The sequence below is a fragment of the Syngnathus acus genome, chromosome 10 (genome assembly GCF_901709675.1).
Source record: "Syngnathus acus chromosome 10, fSynAcu1.2, whole genome shotgun sequence".
Lineage (NCBI taxonomy): Eukaryota > Metazoa > Chordata > Actinopteri > Syngnathiformes > Syngnathidae > Syngnathus > Syngnathus acus.
In genome coordinates, this window is record NC_051095.1 from 13,128,372 (window position 1) to 13,143,054 (window position 14,683).

Sequence of the window (14,683 nt, forward strand, 5' to 3'; positions counted from 1 at the left end):
TTTTTGCGTCTGTTTTACGAGATCTAATTTCATGAGCATTTATTTGTAAATTTGGTAGGAAACAAATAATTTTCTTTGTAAAATGTAAAGGCAAAATTTAATATGTAGAACAGTCTAAAAGAAGGGGTAAATAGGTTTTGTAATAATTATTCATGAGTGTGTTGATTGTGTTTGCCTAATTAGCTAGCGATGGAAAGCGACCGGAAAACTACCTGGTAACACGATTTACCAATTGGAATCAAGGCAGAATCACCAAGGACCAATCACATCCTCTGTCGATGAGGTTCGGGTCAATCCTAGTTCTAGGAGTTTATTCGCGCTCCTGTTGTCGCTAACTCAAGGCGGACGTAATCTCTGTAAGTATACATTTTAAGTACGTATTAAGTACTGATATAATATATCTGATTCTTATTAATTGGTTAGAAATTGGTTAACTAATACTTATGAGTAGTACTGGCGTCATGGCTACTGGCTAGTGAGCTAATGGGGCTATCGTGCCCAAAGTATGGTTGGACAATTTGTCCTACATTTTCTGTTTTCGGTTCACATTTTGTTCATGCTTTACTTTTTTACTGAACGTCCGTTTTACTGGATCTGAATTCTAAAGTATTTGTTTGTAAATTGGGCACTTGTGCTATATATTAAAAAAAGAAAAGAAAAAAGGCAACAACATCAACATAATCTGTTTCAAGAGAATTATATCAACTAGTGTAAAGTTATATAAAGAGTTTTGTGATCACTTTTCACAAGTAAGTTGGCTGCGATTGTCTAATTTGTGGTGGATGACTCAGATGAAAACTGCCAGGTAACAGGATTTAATCAAGGCAAATTCACCAAAGACCAATCACAGCATCTGCCAATTGGTCTGGCCAATCCGGGTGCTCGTGGTTTAAAGTAGTCTGCACGGTCGGTCCTGATGTTGCTAGGCAAAGGTCAACGTAAACGCTTCCATTTTAGATTCAAGTACTTGTATGAATAATTCCCATGCTTTTCACTGGTTAGTAAGTTGGTTAGGTAATAGTTAAGTGCAGTGTTGTGGCTAGTGAGCTAATATCCCCTTGCAGCTGAAGCACCCAAAGAATGTTTCCCTAATGAACTGACTTCTAGCAAAACCAAACAATTTCTTGCCAGTCATTTAAAATGTCTCCAATTTTAGTGAAATGCTTCGCTGCACTGGTGCTTGCAATTTATAAACAGTAATAAATGAAGTAGCATAAAGTGAATTTATTTCACAAAATGAATATCGTGCATCCCGCTACCATGGTCAAGCTCATTTTTGGTTTTCTCTTTGTGCTTTGTGTTTGTATTGATCAGCAAAACTGTCCAAAATTATAACAAATGGATACTTCAGATTATTTGTCAGGCACATCAAGTACCAGTAGGTAAGAGTGACAATTGGAGGTACAATCCAAAAATATTATCTCTCTTGTAACTGTAGACTTAAACTATTTCCTTACATTTTAATACATTGTGTTTTTTTTTTCATCATTTTAGCTCAGATGATTTGTCTGATTCCGATGATGACTTTAAGCTCCCAGTGAAAATCACCAAGCGCAAAATACAGGCAGAGGCAAGCTCACTGGTAAGTGAATGAATTCAAATCCTTGGTTCTCAACAATTAGCAAGACGAGAATGAAAATCATGACGTTAAATATATGTGTCAGGTGTCATCATGCGATAGGTAATATTCATTCAACCGTCATCTTCGCATCACTTGATTTTCTTTCTCTCTTTCATCCCAAGCCACCCAAGAAGCCAAGGCACAATGATGCTTTGAGAAAATTACCCAGACTGAGTAGTAGACCAAATGTCTCTTCAGCAGAAACTTCTCAGGGGCAGCAGTCTTTCCAAGACACACCCAGGCCTGACAAAAGAGAACTGGACAGCGATGACCCGACTATCAATGCAAAAAATATCTACGATGCTGTCAGCAGTGGAAAGAGTGACCTAATGGTGAGCAAATCTTCCATTTAACCATTGTTGTCATCTGCTAAGGCTCTATGATATGAGAAATGTTTTACTGTAAACCTGGATGAAAATTAGAATTAAAAAATATATATATATTAGTACACTGACTTCTCAAAAACGACACTCAACAATTATCATCACACACTAAAAAACTGTAACTTAACTTGCGAGTGTGTTCATTTGTTTACCATTTTCGGAACCCATCTCAAATCATCTTCCCCATCGAAATCATGGGAAATGCCATTAATCTAGTTCAGCATCCCAAAAAACACATGTATTTTAATAAGAAAACTAGTACCCTGTAGTCTTGCACTTTATGAAACATATACTACGTAGTAACAACATAATGGAACAGAGTGTAAATAAATAAACACTCGTGAGGCATGATTTCATACCTGTGAAGTAAAAATGTCTTGTAAATTTAACACACCTCAAAGAAGACAGTGCCACAGAATGTATTGTTTGAAATTTGGAGTACCGCTGCCTTGTAACCATTATCCAAAATCAAATTTGGCTGCCACTTTTCTGTCCATCTCTAGACGGTGGTTGACGAATGGCTGGACTACTACAAGCAGAGGCACAAGCAGGGATTCCTGGTGCTCATCAACTTCATCGTTCAGTGCTGTGGATGCCAAGGTCGGAATCTTGGAAGTGGGGCGCCATGGGTCAACTGATAGCAAAGATAACGTCAACCTTTCATTAGATAGGGGCCTTTTTTTCCAGAGTGGCAAAGAAATCCAGCACTGTACATAATAAATTCAATAAAACTTGAAAAGAGTCAAAGGCTATTTTACACAGAGTGCCTTATCAGTATTAAAACAGGTATTTTTCCCACTAAGGGCAAGGCTGACTCTGCTATTTATTCCATCTGCCCAGGAGTGGTTAGCAGAGAGATGCTTGATTCCATGCAAAATGCAGAAATCATCGCCACGCTAACCAGACAGTTTGATAGGGTAAGGAGATCAGAAACATCTTAGGCAAGTTTTTTTGAGTAGGTATTGTCAATAGATATGTCTTTGCTATTCTTCCAGAGTTTAGCGAGCTACCCTTTGTCTGGAGCGGGTTCCTCGCCGAAGCGATTCCGAGCGGGCCTTTGCAAGTTTGCCAGCATCCTGGTGCGCTTATGTCAAAACAGTCTAATTTATGATGAATACCTCTTCGTCTCCTTGCTCTCTCTCCTCACCGGGTTGTCTGACTCCCAAGTCAGAGCATTCAGACACACCAGCACCCTAATAGGTGAGCATGTGGCATCAGAGCCTCTGGAACGTCTGAAACAAAAGATACAGCATTTATCAACTTGTACCTTTTATGCAATAAGCACAAAATGTTGCTTGGATTTTCACAATAGACAATCGTTTCCACGAGTCAATTCATCCTATTATTATGGCCATGTAAGCTCATTGAACTAAACTCACATTTGTTAACTAAAGATGTGTCTTTGTTTCTTGTTAGCCATGAAAGTGATGTCAGGAGTAGTGGAGGTTTTTGTGTCAGTTTCCGATCAGATGCAAACCATCCAGCGCTACCACAATGTGGAGATGGGCAAGGACATGGAAGATCAAAGCTCTCAGCGACTGGAAGAGCTTCAGGCTTCCATTACAGAGGTCACACACTTGCACACACACAACACATTGTACCTATAGACTAACGGCCTGATTTACTAAAGGTTTGCTGAGAAAAAGCTTGATGGCTGGAAGGTCATCTACTAACCGCCGATTTGGCCAATTTTTCTCTTTTCGTGATGTTAAGCAAATACAAAGTATTGTAAAACAGTCAAATTATCTGCCCGTGATTCATATCTTAATTCTTGGGAGTGCTAATGGACAAATATCTGTATTTAATTTTGACAAATATCAGAGGAACTAAAAAATAATCCATAATGGTCAGGTGCAAAACTCTTTAAATATGGCTGCCTCGTCCACTCTCATACCCTTTTCCAACAGCCAGTCAATCCATTATTGTGAGTGAAGTCTCAACTTTGCGCCATCTATTTTGGATTTTTGTAAAAGATTGGACATCGCAGTAGTGCTGTTATTTGAGATTTTGGTAAATCAGGCCAATAACAGTGCTTAAGTCAGACTCAGGTTGAGCACATCCTCATGAGTCCTGTTTACACTGCTGTGTGATTGCATCATATTGTAGCTGCTGAGAAAGAAGGAGGAGCTCTCGTTCTTGTTGAACGCCACCTTCCGGGGCATTTTTGTGCACCGCTACCGTGACCGTGTGGTAGCGATCAGAGCAGCTTGCATGGAGGAGCTGGGCGTGTGGATTAAAACGAACCCTGAGAACTTCCTCAATGATGGATGTCTCAAATACCTGGGCTGGATGCTGTATGACAAGGTGTACCACTAAGCCTTATAGTCACTTTTACTTTCTTTTTAGACAAGGTTTCATCATGGTCATCTGTTTCTTAGGGATAAAAGTTTTACTAATTTTATGTACCAGAATGAATTTGCAAATGTTTAAATAGATACTCAAGGCAAACTTGCTCTTTGCAATCATATGTTGAATGTGCACCCACTAGTCAAAACACAGGATTCTATTCATGTGTTTCTGGTCGAAGAATTAAGCTGATTAATCCATCTGGTTTCATCAATTCGTTTCATCGATTGAAATTGATGTCCATGTGCCTTTGGCTCGCATTGCGAATGTCACATGACCAAACTCATAAAGCAGGTGAGCCATGAAGTTTCTAATGTGAGTTGACAGTGGAGGACAATACTGGACAAAATGGCTGCTTATGAAAATGGATGGATTAATCTGTTTATTTCTTATTCCACCATTTCAAAATTGATCAGAATACCATGGTTATGTTAATGGGGGCAAGTGGACTTGAATATTGCACAGACCTGAAGACTGTTAGCAAATTGAAACATTTTGTGTCAGACAGGTGCTTTTAGTGATTGCATACTGATCAGGGAGTTTCTAAGAGCTCGGCACATATGGTTTCTGTTCTGTTAGCACAGCTAAAACCATCGAGTCTGGACTTCTTGAATAACATCTGTGTTAACTGTTTTGCTAAAGACTGGGAAAACAATGTCAATCCACTGAGAATGGGTTAACACATTTGCATGAGGTGTCTTCTGCTCTGCTCTGCTCTGCTCTGCTCTGCTCTGCTCTGCTCTGCTCTGCTCTGCTCTGCTCTGCTCTGCTCTGCTCTGCTCTGCTCTGCTCTGCTCTGCTCTGCTCTGCTCTGCTCTGCTCTGCTCTGCTCTGCTCTGCTCTGCTCTGCTCTGCTCTGCTCTGCTCTGCTCTGCTCTGCTCTGCTCTGCTCTGCTCTGCTCTGCTCTGCTCTGCTCTGCTCTGCTCTGCTCTGCTGAGATGGTGACGATGAAGACGGAGAGGTTCCCAGTTTTTTTTAAACGGGTCAAAGCAATCAATAAAAACTGTAACTAGCACCAACCTGGTGATAGGTTTTCAGAGTTTCTTCAAGCAAAGCCTACACTACAACGTTATACTCTCCTTCTTGTTGTCCTGCAGGAAAGCGTGGTGCGTCTGCAGTGTGTGCGAAGCCTGCAGAATCTTTATACGGAGAAGAAGTTTATTGACCACATGGAGCTTTTCACCAATAGATTTAAAGTGAGTCTTCCCTCTGGACTAGCTGTTTGCTTGGCATATTTTTTTTTTTTATTTACGCCTTCTTTTATTAATACTGAATGCCTTTTTAAAAACCATATGTCTTGTAATCTCTCCTCCTGTCTGGCTTCAAATCAATTATCTCTTCTAAAAATGTGTTTTGCCAGGTAAATGTAGTATGTGTTTCTGTCTGTGTTCAGAAGAGGATGCTCAACATGGTGATGGACAAGCAATATGAGATTGCTGTGGAAGTGATCAAGCTGTTACTGAAAATCCAACAGTAAGTGGTTTATATCTGTAATTTGACAAAATATTGAAATTACGCATTGTGTGTGATCTAAAAACAAAAGTCCAATCTATTGCGAATCTGTTTGTGGGTGGTACGTCTGACAGAACTCTAACTTCAACTGAACTTGATTTGTGTGCAGGAGCACGCGTGAAGTCCTGCAGGAGGAGGAGTGTGCTCATATCTATACCCTAGTTTATGCCGCACAACACAGTTTGGCGTCCGCAGCTGGCCTGTTCCTCTATCTGAAGTACTTTCCCCCTCCTCAATTACTTGTTTTCTCAGTACGGTGCTAAAGCCACAATAGCATCTGTTTTAGCAATGTTATAACAGCCACTAGAATATCACTAAATAATCACATCTGCATGAACCAAAAGATTTGAGTTGTGTTCCCTTTCCACGTCAAATTCCTGTGAGAGCAGGTGAGCATTATGTGACTTGACCTTGAATGGAAAATGTGATTTTGTCCCTAAAAGTGGTTCGTATTGTATTGTGTTGTGTGTTTCTCGTAGGCTGAAAAGTGTGATTGACAGTGAGAACGAGCAAGGCATCAATTATGCCTTCTTCCAAGTCCTCACCAACTTCTACATCCAGTGTAAGGTAGATACTTTTTGTTTCTATCTCTTTTTAGCCACCAGCCTCCTGAAACTTGCCAAGAAAACTGAATGAAAGATCAAAACGTTTCCTTGAACGACTCGTATTTTCCACCTGTGGACAGTTCCACGACCATGCAATTTACCTGGTTGACAGCCTGTGGGATGTTGCTGCTGTGGAGTTAAAAGACTGGGAGTGCATGACAACTCTTTTGCTACGGGAAGATGGTGAGGATTCAAAATCACTCACAAACATACCAAATGTGTCCTCCAGTATGCTTTTACAGCTATCATTTCAGTGTACATTAAGAAAAAAAGTGTTGGTTTTTTTTTGGTCAGGTTTGACAAACGTGGAGGAGGACACACTCATCGACTTGATGGTATGTGCGATTCGACGGGCAGTGGAGGCAACCCCACCGTTTGGGAGAATCTGGGTCAAGAAGGTGGGGACATATACTGTAAACATATTTACACTACCATTCCAAAGTTTGGCGTCACTTAGAAATGTACATATTTTTAAAATTAAAAAAGAAAAACATTTCAATGAGTATAACATTAAACTAATCAGGAATACACTCTATACATTGTTAATGTGGGAAATGACTGTTCTAGCTGCAAACGTCTGGTTTTTAATGCAATAGTATCTGCATTGGTGTATAAAGGCCCATTTCCAGCAACCAGCCCTCCAGTGTTCTAATGGCGGCTATATGTCATGGCACATACAAGACTACACATACGGTACGCTGTAAGGCCATAAGTATTCAAACTATTACATCCACAAGAAGTGATAGTGGTAGAAAATATGGAGTGTACCCCCCACTTTTCCGTAGAATCATCCCTCTTTTTGGGGAAGAGAGTAGTATTCAAGTTTCTGTTTTAGTAGTTCCTGGCTTCATATCACGGGAACAGAAAATATCCTTTCACATCCATTGTCTTCAAATTTGGAATCATACAATTGCCAAAAAAAAAAGTTTTGCGAATCTCAAACCTATGCACGGAGTGCCACTGGAAATCATCCTCTTCCATTTGTCCATGTCCTCTGCATTTTCTGCTCTAACTTTTTAAGTCTTTCCTCTCACCACGTTGATTTTTACAATCCAACTAATTATGAGGCATATAGTAGTACCAAGACTTTTGTCAAAATTGATCTGTGTTCATATGTTCCCACAAAGGGCCTGAGTGCAAAGCAAATGAAGACCCGGGAACAGGACAGGCAGCGTATCACGACCCATTTCATCCCTTTACTGTCACAGCTGCTGGCCAAGGTAACAGTTGTGGTTTCTTAGTCGAGTCCAGCACAAATGTTGTGGCGATCCAAACTCATTAATCATAGCGTTCATGGTTGAACCTTTACTGTATATGCATGTTTGCTTCCCCTGCGCAGTATTCGGCAGACCCAGGGAAAGTAAAACTCCTCCTGCAAGTGCCGCTCTACTTCAACCTGGATATGTCCAGCAGTGCGCAGTGGATGGAGAAGGTAGGTTCTTCCTAGCATTTAATTTCATTTTAATTTGATTTTAAATTAATTTGGTTTCATGACAGTTTATCTTGACCTGTTTTGTTATGTCACTTTGAATTGTTGCACCTTGTTTAGCCTACACTTAAATGACATTTGTCTAGTAAAGTAGTCTTTTTCTTTTTTTTTTTTTTTTTTTTTTTTTTTTTACATTGGACCTGCCATCTATTTTTCCTCTTTTCTCTGGTTTTTCTCATGCTCATCTGTTGATTGTCACCAGCATCTGGACCAGATCCTGACTCAGATATGCCTGATTGTAGAGAAGCACACGGAGAACGCTGTGCTAGAGGCGTGCAGCAAACTGATCGACACGCTCTGCTCCGACAGGCACACCTTCTCCTCCCGTGCACACCTGGCGTTTAGTCAGTTGTTTGACAACCTGACTGAGCACTTCAACACCTATTACAGTGACCTGATGCAGGTTGGGCAGACTAAACATTCATCTGGTTTGTGGCATAGAAATGTTCCTCTGAACCACTCCTACTAAGACTGCAAGAAAAAGTTAAATATTGTCTTTATTGAAGGTGCAATGCAACACCACATGCCTGGAGTAAGGTCAACGTAGAGTACTTGAGCATAATTGTCAGATGAAATTTGCAGCACACTTGTCTCTTAACTTCTCTGGGTCTCTCGTGTATATGTTTGTTACCCAGGCCCCTAGTGATGATGTTTTCAATGCAGCAATGGCCTTGAAAAGGATGGCGGCCTTGGTCAGGTGTGTAACACACTACATTATTTGTTTACAATACCTAGCAATTGTCAAACAATGTGGGAGAGTGGGTGGGTTAAAATATAATCCTGCACAATTCTATTTTTAGTGCCAGAAACTTATCAACTGAAAGACTATTTGGTTCCTGCACGGACCTACTTAAAAGTCGGATGGAATCCAGACACTTCGACAAGGAAGTCTGTGACGAGCTCTGCTCCTGGTGTTATTTAATAATGAGAACCAATATATATCAAAAGTGTCAATTTGCTTTCTTTTAGCTCATGGTGGCAGCTTTGAGGTGCTCAGCCTTTCACCTGATGTGGGCCAAAGTAAATCTGCCCTCTCTTCCAACCAAGGTGCTTGACGGACAAGGAAGCTTTTTTTTTTTTTTAAATATTCTTACATATTGTTTGTCTTCACGGATACTTCTTGTCATCGGTCCCAGGAGGAAGTGAAACGCCTGAAGAAAGAGGTGGCCTTCTTCTGCCAAATCTGCCAAGAATGCTTGTCTATTGCCCAAACTGAGATTAGGGATCAGGTCTGAGCATCAGCGCAATAAATATTATCACATTGCATCACACTGTGTACAAGATACATTCTTCAAATCATGGATTGTCTCCCGCAACAGGCATTTGAGTTGCTGTGTGACCTCCTGTTGCTTTACCGTGCCAATACTGTCCGCTCTGAACCCGGCCTGCAAAATGTGTACTACGTGCCATCTCACTTCCTGACTGCAGAGATGGCAGTTTTCCTTCTGGACTACATCTTCATGGACGAAACGGAGGAGGAAGGTAGTTCAGACTTGTATGATGCCCAGAATCTGTCAAACTCTCAGCAATCGTTGTCTTATTGAGCCAGCCTAACATTTGCTTCAGAAATAAGAACATTTGCTGGATTTCTTTTTCAATTTGTGGAAACTAAGAAGAACTCTTACTTTTCATGATTCGTTGTATGAAGAGGTTCAACATGAAATACCTTCAAGGTATTACTAAATGTCTCCACGAAACATCCTTGGTCATATGTTGCAGAACCATCTGCGATTAGTGAATCTGCAATATAGACAGATCATGCAAACAAATTACAGTTCTGCCACCAAACATGTTTTCAACACATTTAAAGGCATTTAAACGCACTTTTTAAACAAATTGTGAATGTTACTGAGCACAAAATAATTGCAAGCTGTGGGCCCCTGGTAGCGGAGACTGTTCTAGTGAACACTAGCAGAGATGTATTGTCTTCTATTACCTCATTGATGGAGTGAATTCTTGGGCATGTCTGAACCTCTTTCTTAATTTCACACGTAATCAACTGTGACTTGCCATCTTCAGCTGATGAGGAGGCGATCAAACATCTTCCGAAGAAGCGCAGGCTGCTTGCTGGCTACTGTAAGTTGGTCATCTTCGGCGTGCTGGACCTCAGTGCTGCCACCCATGTCTACAAGTACTACGACAAGGTAGACCCTACAAGAACTTCCTTCACTGGCTGTGTGTTGAATATACAGAGTTGTTCAAGGCTGATAGAATACGATGTGAATCGGGGGTTCTCCGAAAAGAAGCGACACAGAAACTACCAAGGATGCTTCGTAGGATTGGGTTTTTGCTTGAGTAAATTTGTGTCTCGATGAATCATCTCGTATAGTTTTTATGATGGCTATGCATTCTTCCAGAACAATATTGGCATTATTATGAATCTACACTTTAATGTTATAAAGCATATATTAATCAATTGACACCTCACAACTTGACAAAAACCTGATGAAAAAAATAAGACTGTGGCAGCAGTAGCTTTACTAGACCCATTCTTTTTTGATAAGCTTATCCTCATGATCCCAGGGGAGAACGAAAAGACATTTGCTGGTGGCAAATGTTAACACCTTGGAGGAGATCTGCACTCCACTGACGGCTCTTCTTTTTGTCTCGTAAGTAATTTGTAATGAAACTGTCAAAGCTGACGTGTTTTTGTTTTTTCTCGCAGAACTATAAGGACTTTGGTGACATCATCAAAGATACCATAACAAAAACGAAGCTCATCAATCCTGTCCTGAGTGCCAGGAGTCTCTGCCTTACTGTGCAGCAGGTATGCCATGCATGTCTGCTCATACAGCAGTTTCTCTTGGGATAGAAATAAAGACACACAAGGTGCACCGATTAAATGATAAAAACAACATTGAATGGTTAAAGGATAGGGCTGGCTGGACTACATTCTATTCAAATCGACATCGTATTTTTATTTCAGTCGGTCAGGAGTCTTGTAAAAAATCATTTGACCACATCTACAATCTACTCACTTGACCACATTTACCTCCGCAAACATCACGATGCGAATAATGTCTCCTCTGCGCATGCGGGCCACTGTGGTTGCATGTGTTCACATACCAGATGGACTGGGGTTGCAGTCAATATGGAATGTAAACGCATACACAAAATAATTCCGATTTCACCCAGAAATCCAAATTGAGCATTGTTAACATAGCCCAAGTTGTATTCTGACTTGTGATTGACATGTGATTATGTCACACTTGTTTGGAGGATTTATGTGAAGATGTCGTGGTGATAAGAGTTAATGTGGTTAGTAAATTATTAACAATTTAATGTTGATAAACTATTTCAATTCATTATTCTTTTTATCCCAGCATAATAATAATAAATTATATTTATAACGCACTTTATATTCGGGGGAATCTCAAAGTGCTAGTGCATAAGACTACCCTATGAGACCAAAAATGTATGTATAATAATTCTGATATTGTAATACAGATTAATTTGGTGCTTGTTTGTTTAAAAAGAAAATATGCAGGGTAAGGACCTTGAAAAATATTGAGGGAGGGGAGAACAAAATTGCAATTACATTGTTTTTAAAAATCATTTCGCCCAGTCAAGAAAAAAAAGCATCAGGAATTCCAGCACGCACAGGCAACATTGCTGTCATACTACCCTCTGAAAAATTGCTGGACTTTTACCGGCAATGTGAAAGAAGCTACTGACCATAAAATCAATGTGTCTAAATCATATACGACAACACTGTAGCGTCAGAGATTTGATCAATCCTTTGATGATTGGCTATAAATGTTGATCCAGGTGTTCACAGAGATGCTGGTAGAGGGGGTCAATAAAAGGAATATTGACGAGATCAAAGATTTGGCCAAGAAGCTCGCCATGACCTTTGGCAATAACCTTCAACATGTTCGCAAACCACTGGTAGCGCTGCACATGTGAGTACCAAACACACTCACATAACAACAAGCAGCACTGTCAGGCATGCACTGTTATCAACCTATAGTTATGGGTTAAATTCATGTGGTTGGTGGTGTTTGTTGTTTCCCCATCAGGGACGGCATACGTTTTGCGTTCCGGGCATGTCAGGAAGAGGAAGAGCAGCACCCAAATGTGGCCTTCTTGGAGCTGCTTAGCAAGTTCAGTTTTAAGCTGCTGCAACAAGACAAGGACCTGCTGTGAGCTCTCATCCGATTGTATTTCGATGTTTTAGAAGGGAAAATGATATATGAAGGAATGCTACTGTAAAGTACAAATATTGAATTTAGTCTTTTGATATATTGAAAATTCGAATAATTTGATAACATACTTTGCAATCTGCCACAGCTCACGCCTAGTCCGCAGACTGGCTAACCAGAGTTAACAACAGTCATCGCCATTTGCACACACGACATGCACATCACTCACCAGGGCAGGACATATCTATATGTATGAACACTACCAATTAAAAGTGACCCCAAACTAACGGTTGACATAATCTGCAGACTGCTCGATTTGAAAAATATTTTGTAGCTGCTGACCTTGTTCTGTGTTCTCTTCCAGGATGGATATCCTGAAAAGCCAGTGTCCCACTGCTGCCCTCTCCTGGCACTCAGTCAATGTTTATCAGCGCTCCTTGAAAGGCACCCAAGCCAAGTTGGGGGAGAAGGTTGAAACCATCACTTCACCAACCATGCCTGTCACCAAACACCAGAAGATCAATACTGGAGATAAGAAAATAATCAAACGCCAGAAGATCGATACTGGAGATAAGAAAATAATCAAACGCCAGAAGATCGATACTGGAGGTAAGAAAATAATCAGACTGATACAGATTATTTGTACGTTTCATTTAAAAACTGCTTTTGGAATTTCTTTGAAAGCTTATACAAAACCAATTTGGATTAATATGCAAATTTACAACAAAAGCTTGAAAATGCATCATGGAAAAGGCTTGAAAAGACTATTGATCAAAGATACACTGGTCGATCAGGCTTTGACTTGTGCCTCATTCAGGTTTAATGGCCAACTCCAACTCGACTTTGGATTGCAGCAGTATCCACTCCAGTGAGCTGCCCTGCCCGATTCTCACCTCCACTGCCCTGAAGCAGCCCCACACTAAATTTGGGTCCAGGGGAGGCATCTCTGAAAGTGATGTTGGCGGCGGTTTAACTGAACCAGAATCTGACGATCAATTCAACTTGGAGTATGTTTTCTAATCTCACAACTGTTTCTGAAGTAACCTCATAATGGAAATTACAAGGCATTGGCACAAGAGCCACTTGAAATTTACAATTTCGGAAACTTCGGAAATAGTCTGTCACCAAGGCCTGATTTTACATACGTATGTACCCGGGCATGCGTCGAAATACGGTCTATCCATATCAAAAACACTTTAAAAAAAAATTAAATATTAAATAACATTTTTACATTATCAAAAGCACCACTGAGTAGCAGGCAACACTACTAGCTGTTTTTTTATAAACTTGAAAAGGTGAATTCCTTTAAAACATGACTAAAGCTCAACCGTACTATGAGCATTAATGGGCTAATTAGTTGTAATTTTTTATAGCAGTTCTTATGAGATTTGACTTAGAATTGCATTGTGGTCTCGGTTAGTCTGTCGGGCTGCTTATGGCCCAGTTATGACTCCCCACCTCTGATGTTAATAGTGGAGTAAAGTTAGTTGACAAAATACTACATAGTGGAAAACAGAAATGCCTCATTTAAACATGCATCTGCATCACGTTTCAGATCACAGAGGCCAGAAATGCTGTCCACCGAGAAATTGAGATCCACCCCAACTCAGAGAGGACTAAATACCCAGCTCAACTTGTAAGAACATTTTAGAAAACACAAATAGTGTGTCACGCCAGAATTAAGACATTTGCCTGTATTCTTGTGTCCACAGACTTCAGCTGAACGATGACTTCTCAGAGCAAGAGGGAAAGGTTGAGCCTGACAAATAGGAAAGAGATTCTTCATATACGGCATCGTGGATGAAGAAACACAGGACTGCTTTGATAACAAATCTATTTTGTACGTCTTAGTTAAAAGACAAGTAAGTGTTCCTAAATGATTTACCATGAATTGTCATAGAATTAGAGAGCAGAATGAAATGGATGAGGGGGAAAGCACATTATTGTTATGATACTATAGAAATATGAGAAATGTTCGTAAAATGTTACATTTTTGTCCCTCCTGCTCTGTTTCCTTGTTTTATTTAACTTGAATGTTATCTTGATAATTTAATCATATGAATTTCAAAATGTGTTGAGTTGTTCAAATTAATTTAAGTGACCTTAAATGTCAAGATATATTTGTTGCATGTGCATGTTAAACAAATCACATGTTCAAACTATTAAACAGATGAGATTAACCGATATTCTTTTACCATGTTGCTGTATGATGACATGAATTTAGTAGGAACAAAATGTTTTTTTCTGAGGAAATCTACACGATTGTAGCTATTAATAAAGTAAGGGATCATATTTGTCACCTGAATTTTGCCATTTCTTGTTAGAGAAAAGCAAATTTTGCAAAAAGTTACACAGAACTATTGGACAAGTGTGTTTTAAGTTTAAAATTATTTATTATAGTACTTATCTAAAAGGGGTTGACTTACGGGTTGTACCTTTGTATGCAACCCAATCGCCGCCTTTCGCGCCTTTCGCAACTAGCAGGAAATGGGACGGGTCACGTGACGCTTTGTAACCCAGCAGCTTTCCCGCCACGAAGAAAGCCCGCCTTTTCCGCGCTGAAACTGGCAACGCGATTGGTCGA

General features: G+C 40.1%; 1 protein-coding gene across 1 annotated transcript; it reads left to right on the top strand.

The window, feature by feature from the left end:
• Nucleotides 1-461: 461 nt before the first annotated feature.
• LOC119129727 (cohesin subunit SA-1) lies at nt 462-14,373 on the top strand. Its single transcript, XM_037263115.1, has 30 exons — nt 462-475; nt 1,495-1,582; nt 1,744-1,953; nt 2,508-2,604; nt 2,845-2,921; nt 3,000-3,204; nt 3,421-3,572; nt 4,111-4,308; nt 5,449-5,547; nt 5,745-5,824; nt 5,973-6,080; nt 6,343-6,430; nt 6,549-6,651; nt 6,763-6,866; nt 7,596-7,688; nt 7,808-7,900; nt 8,160-8,360; nt 8,593-8,654; nt 8,758-8,845; nt 8,927-9,004; nt 9,094-9,186; nt 9,277-9,439; nt 9,977-10,101; nt 10,623-10,724; nt 11,726-11,859; nt 11,977-12,099; nt 12,464-12,708; nt 12,917-13,106; nt 13,655-13,735; nt 13,812-14,373. The coding sequence occupies exons 1-30, from the start codon at nt 462-464 to the stop codon at nt 13,867-13,869; spliced, it is 3,552 nt and encodes a 1,183-aa protein (XP_037119010.1). The 3' UTR covers nt 13,870-14,373.
• Nucleotides 14,374-14,683: the final 310 nt, after the last annotated feature.